The sequence below is a fragment of the Camelina sativa genome, chromosome 1 (genome assembly GCF_000633955.1).
Source record: "Camelina sativa cultivar DH55 chromosome 1, Cs, whole genome shotgun sequence".
NCBI classification, from domain to species: domain Eukaryota; kingdom Viridiplantae; phylum Streptophyta; class Magnoliopsida; order Brassicales; family Brassicaceae; genus Camelina; species Camelina sativa.
Genome location: NC_025685.1, coordinates 16,508,696 through 16,516,598, shown reverse-complemented (window position 1 = coordinate 16,516,598; position 7,903 = coordinate 16,508,696). Strand labels below are relative to the sequence as shown.

Sequence of the window (7,903 nt, the reverse complement as noted above, 5' to 3'; positions counted from 1 at the left end):
ACATAGGTTTAATTACTTTGTTTCGACGATTTATTAAGGTACGTTTTGGTTATTTTTACAAGTTATAACTCAAAAGTGCGTTTGTTGTGGGACAACATACAATTTTTAACATACATATATAAATATTAGTTTTTCAATTTAGCTATTAACATGATACACATATTAATTGTATCCATAAATGTTGACATATGCCAAATTTAAACATATTCTAAAATTAAAAAAATTATACGAAAGTTTTTTTATTTTTTTTTGTCACAATCAATAAGCTCTGATGTATAATATATCCCTATTATGTAGGGTAATGTGATTTAGTGGAGTCGAATTCTGGTGAAATGTATGACATATGTGATGTTATAACCACTTGATTAAAAACATCTCTCCTTCATAAATATTATTATATTTTGTTAAATTATTAACCTAATTCAATGGGAATTTTTTACTTAAAGCATGAAACTCTTAATCTGTAATTTCTATCAATAGAAATGCAACATAGGTTTGATTACTTTGTTTGGACGATTTTATTAAGGTATTTTTTCGAGTATTTGCAACTTTAAGTCAAAAGTGGGTTTTCTTGTGGGACAAAAAGCAATTTAAATGTAGTAGAATATTACATTAATGGAGATCAATGATCTTTATAATTAGTCATACATATATATATATATACATGTGTGTTTAAGATCTTAGCGTTGTTAAATAAACAAAAAAAAACTTATGTTATGAAATATATATATATAAAAAAAAACATTTTGTTAATGATAGGACTTTGATTTTATTGAAGCTTAAGTAGAAATATACAGTTTCTATTTACAGTTGGTACATTGGCTTATAAAAATGTAGTTTCTGAACATTGCATGGGTTTTTGTTGGGTTATGAGTCTAATATGTTATTTTCTGTTTGTTAGGAAAAATATAACTAGCAAGTATACTAAAATATAAGAATCTACAAAATGTTTATTCATGATTTTTATCTTCATTTTATGGTTTCTTTGAGTATTGTTTATAGTTATAGTCTTATAGATAGAGAAAAAAAAAAACAAAATTCGTACTGATTACTAGCTAGAATATTAATCACTGCAAAAGATAATAGCACAAAAGCACAAATTATGCATTAAGATTTAAGAATCGTGATCCCTAAAACCCCTGAAGAGAAGACATGATGCAAAAAGAAGAGAAAACAAAATTATAATATATAAAAGACACACATGCAAACCCTAAAGATACCATTACAAGTCACTTTATGCTAAATGGTCCTTGGGGATCGAGCTGTCCGCATAGAATAAGATAAGTTGTGTAGAGAACACGATCCTTACAACCGGTTCGATGCTCAACAATTGCCTCACAAAAGAACTTGAGTTGTTCCAAAGTACAACATCCCAACATTTGCCCTAACAAAAGAAACAGCCAGTTAATTTTTTCCGTGCTCTCCTCTATCACAGGCCTCATGTCAGTCTTGCATACCTCGCACGGAATCAGTTCTGGAGCTAACCATTTAGCCGGTGCTCGAGTACGCATCACCTCTTTGTTATCTCTAATGTACACATACAATTCCGAAAACTTCTCCCTCAGATTGTAAGATATCGTATGAGTCCTATCGCAAGGTTTGCAGTGGACTTGGCCAGAGATCACGTTTATATTATTAGCAGTCAACTCACTGATGGTATGATGTATGGCTAGCTTATTCGTAGACCATGGATAGGGTGGTATGATCACCTTGTCATCCTCAGCCACAGGCACAGGCACAGGCACAGGCACAGGCACAGGCACAGGCACAGGCACACGCACCTTTTTTTTAACCGCACCCGCTTTTGCTAATTTACGACGTGGTTGCGCTCCTGGTTTCCGACCTCTGCGGGGAGTTTCCAAGGCCACGGTTTGAGGAGGGTGAAGGAGTTGTCCGGAAGGTTGATAATGCAACGGGACCGCCAATCTGGGAGTTTGCATGGCCACGGTTTCAACCTGGTTCAGTTGAGGAAGGTGAAGGGTTTGTACGGAAGGCGATGAATATAGCGGAAGAGCCTGTTCGGGAAAAATCCTAGGGTTTGTACCATTAGTGATCAAGTCTTCAATTAAAGACGTCATGTGAGGTGGTTGAGTAGGAGAAGGTTGGATAACTCGTGGAGGATCGAATGATGTCAAGAGTTGCATGAACGTGCCCTGACCATGGCCTTGTTTCTCCACGGGATCTTGTTCTTGAGGAACCAACCGGCCTTGTCTGTTCACAGGATTTCTTCGTTGAGGTAACCCTAAGGACAGATCGAGATTGAGATCAAACTCAGGATCACTATTTTCGTCAGCCATGATGGTGTAGAAGTGGTAAAGAGAGAGATTTAGGTTAAATCTGTTGTTAGGGTAAATTGGGAGATATATGAGTACAACGTAGAGAAACAAGGATGTGAGATCTGGAAAAGCTTTAGTTGACATTTACATTAAGGGTATATATATAGTTGTTTGTTAATGAATGATTAGTATCTGACAATATATATTTATTTAATTTACTATTCGCGAAAACGTAGGAGCCTGTACAATTTTCAACACTATCCACATTGACTATTAATTATTTCTTTTACTGTATTAAGTTTTTTTGTCATTGTCAAATCTTGCATAAACTTATCCATATATATTGTTAAAGGTATATCTGTACGGTAATTAGAGCACGAAATTATGGTACGTACAAATAGATAAAAAAAACAAACCCAAAAGATTCCAAAAGTACCATAAATCCTAGATAAAATTTAGAAATTAGAACCTTAAAACTTCCTACCAAAAATTATAGAATTAACGAATATTTATAAAATAATTATACTCTCTATTTTATAAAAAGTATCATTTTGACACAATTTACATAAATTAGGAAAATATATAATTATACATGTTTGTCCGTTTTTAAAAAGTAACTAATGGTTTAAATTCAATGAAAATGAGATTTGGGTTAAAAGATAAATTAGAAAATTTACTGTAAAGAACACACTGAATTGTAAAATGACATTCTTTTTGTGAAAAAAAAACTTAGAACAACATTCTTTATCAAATAGAGGGAGTGTATTTTTTTTTTGTTCAATAACTTTGATTTCAAAGTAAATTCATCCATATCTTTTACAAAAAGAATTATTACCAACTTCCAGTATTTTACGTAGGTCTCGGCAAAATACCCGGGCCCGAAAGACCGATCCAAACCCGATCCGAACATGTATCCCAAAATTTTAAAATATCCGAACGAGTTTCAAAATTTTAAACCAAAAAATCTGAACCCGATCCATATAGTTTGGTTGACAGAAAAAAAAAAACTTCACCATCTTTCAAAACTTTTCACTAAAGTCTAAAAGTGAGTTACCCACACGGGCAAGTAAAAATTTCATAGATTTGAAATGAGATAAAACATGTCCTTACTAATAATGATACTTTTGGGGTAAAAACAATTTTAGTGGTACAAAAATTGCTCATAAATTATTTCAGAAAATAAAAAATTAGACGCAAGAAAGAATCAAAACTTACAAATGATCAGATTTGGTCAATCCAACTTTTTCGTATAAAATATCTCATATCCAAGGATCACGTAAAGGAACCACCACATACACCAAAATCGATTGAAGTCCAAAGTAGTGGACTGTAAGCTATGAGAATAATCATATTCCCCTCAGTATTTGGAACACATTCTTATTTTTGTTAGTCTTTAATACAAAATTAGATTATAATCCGCACTATGTGTAAAGCAAAATAATTATTAAATAATTTTACTATAATTTTTATTTACAAAATATATTACATTTATCGGGAAAAATAGGGAAGTTACATTTATCAATAAATTTATTTACCAAATTTTATTAAAAACTGAGAGCAAATTAAAATAATTTTCTTTATAAATAAAATTTTAAGGAAGTTATAGAAATTTTGTGATATTAAAAATAGGGAATGTGGATACATAAAAAGACGTGAATAGTTTTTTTTTTCCACCAATATCGATAAATTTTGTATTATGAAAAATGAATTGTCAGTAAAAGTAAAAAAATAAATTATATATAAAATTTTGATAGTTTCATTTATTTATTTTTGATAAATATGCCACATGTCAAATATTTATTGATAATGTGACTTGTAAAGGATATTAAAAAAAAATGAGAAAGAGGTAGAGATATATAGTTGAACAGTTTACAAATCAATAACACATATTTCAATTTTTTTTTTCTCGATCAAATCAATAAGGCAAATGTAAAAAAATATTTTGATTTTCTTCAACTTTTTAAGAAAATATGATGTGGCTTAATTTTATTGGATAGATGATTTTTGCTTTTTTATCAAGATAAAAAGATTAAATACCATAGATGTGACGTGGCGAACAATGATTAGATCAGGCATTGTGTACTCAATCTGGAGCTTATGCAGCGGATCGCAGCTCTCTCCCATCTTCTAAAATTCTTAAGTTGTAAATAACCCCCCTTTGGCCTTTGCTCTCTCTCGATCCCAGCTTCCGAGTTCTGACTCTGAAACAGAGAGATCTGAATAACACCTTTGAAGATCAGCGATGGCGCAACCACTCGTGAAGAAAGACGACGATCACGATGATGAGCGTATGCTTTTCCCATTCCTCCTTTTTTTTTCTCTCTCTTTTCGTTCCACCATATCTGTTCCGCAATGCTCAGATCAGTTTGTTAGCTTCGAGATCTATGATTTTTGGGAATTTTATACTAGTGTAATTGATTTATAGATCTCGATTCTGATATTGTTTGCTCTCTTTACAGTGTTCCTAAGCTTTTTACGAATCGATTACTGCGTTTTCTGATCCAGAATCATGGCTGTAGAGTTATTATAGAATACGGCATTATTTGTTATCATATGGTCTATATGGTTGCTTATTTTGGTTCGTAATGTTTTGTGTGGCTCAGTGGAGTATTCTCCATTCATGGGAATTGAGAAGGGAGCAGTGCTTCAGGAAGCTAGAGTCTTCAATGACCCTCAGCTTGATCCTAGAAGGTGCTCGCAGGTCATCACGAAGCTTCTTTATTTGCTTAACCAAGGAGAGGCATTCACCAAGGTCAGTTTTATCCTTGCTAATGGACCATTTTTATAGTGACAATTGATCCTTTTCCCGAACATTTGTTGTTTGGTATTGTGAATGCAATGCTATTAGTTTATTACTGAAGTCATCATTTTCCGATGTTTATTGTTTTTTTGGGTTCGTGTGCAGGTTGAAGCAACAGAAGTTTTCTTTTCCGTTACAAAGCTTTTCCAATCAAAAGATACTGGTTTAAGGAGAATGGTCTACTTGATCATAAAGGAGTTATCTCCATCAGCGGACGAGGTCTGTTGTACCTATTTGGCTTAAAAGCGGCATCCTACACTTTACTGTAGGTATAATTTCTGATAAGTTGTTTGTCTGTTTATTTTTATAGGTTATTATTGTAACTAGCTCCTTGATGAAGGACATGAACAGCAAGATTGATATGTATCGTGCAAATGCTATCCGTGTCCTTTGCCGAATTATAGATGGAACCCTTCTTACACAAATTGAGCGGTACTTGAAACAAGCTATTGTGGATAAGAATCCTGTTGTTTCAAGTGCAGCTTTAGTCAGTGGACTTCACATGCTAAAGGTGGACTTCACACACCAAATATACTATGCTGTCCTTTTACAAACTACATATATTAGCCTGTTTCGGACTGTGAGATTAGACTGATACATGTACATTGTTGTTTCCAGACAAACCCAGAAATTGTTAAAAGATGGAGCAACGAGGTTCAAGAAGCTGTCCAGTCTAGAGCAGCCCTTGTTCAGTTTCATGCCTTGGCTTTGCTCCATCAGGTACAGTGCTTGATCTCGTATTCGGAAAGTAAATTGTTTCTTCTTTTCTGATATTTGGGATCTAAGTTTAGCATTCATTGACAAGTAGCATCTTTTATGCAAAGGGTTTTGGAGCTTACTCCTAGATATATTGATTATAAACATAAACAATAAGCTTCTGTAGTTTCTTTGTAGTTATATGCTTATATATAATATGGTCAATGCTATAAACATATTACATGTTTATGTATACATACGCTTTATTTTTCTGCCATTCTTTCATGGGACCATGCCACAGATGTAAAGTTCAACCCTGAGCTGCTTTTTTTATCAGCGTGGTTCAACTTGTATCTGAAGGCATCCTCACGGATTCTGCCTATGTAAATTACTATTAGGTTCGAGTTACTACATATCATGTGTCGCTGCTGTAGGGTCTTGTGAATCATATATGCTTAACTGCTGTTACATTGATGTAGTTGTTTTTCCAACTATATATCTGCCCTTCTCTACTATAAGGTATTGAGAATTGATCTAATGAATTAAAATTATTAATTGACATATCCAGATACGTCAAAACGATCGCTTGGCTGTCAGCAAGTTGGTTGATACCTTGACGAGGGGGGCTGTCCGCTCTCCTTTGGCCCAGTGTCTATTGATACGATACACCAGTCAGGTTTGTCCTTATATTTTATATAATATGATATATCGGTGAAAGTCTTTATGTGATATCCAACTATAGTCTCTACTATTCAGATAATCCGAGATATGTCCAACCACGGCCAGTCTGGGGAACGTCCATTCTATGATTTCTTGGAGAGTTGTCTGCGCCATAAGGCAGAAATGGTGATCCTTGAGGCTGCCAGGGCTATCACTGAGCTTGACGATGTGACAAGCCGAGAACTGACTCCAGCAATCACTGTGCTCCAGCTCTTCTTGAGTTCCCCTAAACCAGTGCTGAGATTTGCTGCTGTTCGGACTCTTAACAAGGTGACAATGCTTTTTCTTTGTTTCCTTGCATGGAACATCTCAATAAAAGAATTCTCTTTAATTCCTGACAAACACTGAAAGCTTGTTTCTGAGTTTTTTTTTTAATATAGCCTCATAATTGTTTTTGNTCCTCACGGATTCTGCCTATGTAAATTACTATTAGGTTCGAGTTACTACATATCATGTGTCGCTGCTGTAGGGTCTTGTGAATCATATATGCTTAACTGCTGTTACATTGATGTAGTTGTTTTTCCAACTATATATCTGCCCTTCTCTACTATAAGGTATTGAGAATTGATCTAATGAATTAAAATTATTAATTGACATATCCAGATACGTCAAAACGATCGCTTGGCTGTCAGCAAGTTGGTTGATACCTTGACGAGGGGGGCTGTCCGCTCTCCTTTGGCCCAGTGTCTATTGATACGATACACCAGTCAGGTTTGTCCTTATATTTTATATAATATGATATATCGGTGAAAGTCTTTATGTGATATCCAACTATAGTCTCTACTATTCAGATAATCCGAGATATGTCCAACCACGGCCAGTCTGGGGAACGTCCATTCTATGATTTCTTGGAGAGTTGTCTGCGCCATAAGGCAGAAATGGTGATCCTTGAGGCTGCCAGGGCTATCACTGAGCTTGACGATGTGACAAGCCGAGAACTGACTCCAGCAATCACTGTGCTCCAGCTCTTCTTGAGTTCCCCTAAACCAGTGCTGAGATTTGCTGCTGTTCGGACTCTTAACAAGGTGACAATGCTTTTTCTTTGTTTCCTTGCATGGAACATCTCAATAAAAGAATTCTCTTTAATTCCTGACAAACACTGAAAGCTTGTTTCTGAGTTTTTTTTTTAATATAGCCTCATAATTGTTTTTGATCGAGGATAACGAGATACTACACAGGCATTGAAAACTCTTCTCTTTACACTAAATGGAGGTTTGAACTATACACAGGTTGCAATGACTCATCCCATGGCTGTCACCAACTGCAACATTGATATGGAAAGTTTAATATCTGATCAGAATAGAAGTATTGCTACACTTGCTATTACCACACTCCTGAAGACAGGGAATGAATCTAGTGTGGAACGGTTGATGAAGCAGATAACTAATTTCATGTCAGATATTGCCGATGA

At 34.6% G+C, this 7,903-nt stretch overlaps 2 protein-coding genes across 2 annotated transcripts in view; one reads left to right on the top strand and one right to left on the bottom strand.

Moving 5' to 3' along the window:
• On the bottom strand, positions 1,235 to 2,297 carry LOC104708823. The gene is made up of 2 exons (XM_019232094.1): positions 1,348 to 2,297; positions 1,235 to 1,262 (listed from the first exon to the last, which is right to left on the bottom strand). Exons 1-2 carry the CDS (start codon positions 2,295 to 2,297, stop codon positions 1,235 to 1,237), a joined length of 978 nt encoding a protein of 325 aa, XP_019087639.1.
• The window catches only part of LOC109124528 (coatomer subunit gamma-like), a 5,043-nt gene continuing 1,564 nt past the window's right edge, over positions 4,425 to 7,903 (top strand). The window contains exons 1-8 of the mRNA XM_010425446.2: positions 4,425 to 4,564; positions 4,880 to 5,028; positions 5,182 to 5,295; positions 5,387 to 5,587; positions 5,695 to 5,796; positions 6,341 to 6,448; positions 6,529 to 6,762; positions 7,722 to 7,871. Of these exons, the coding sequence (XP_010423748.1) occupies positions 4,519 to 4,564; positions 4,880 to 5,028; positions 5,182 to 5,295; positions 5,387 to 5,587; positions 5,695 to 5,796; positions 6,341 to 6,448; positions 6,529 to 6,762; positions 7,722 to 7,871 (1,104 nt within the window). The 5' untranslated portion in view covers positions 4,425 to 4,518. The remainder of the gene's footprint in view (positions 4,565 to 4,879; positions 5,029 to 5,181; positions 5,296 to 5,386; positions 5,588 to 5,694; positions 5,797 to 6,340; positions 6,449 to 6,528; positions 6,763 to 7,721; positions 7,872 to 7,903) is intronic.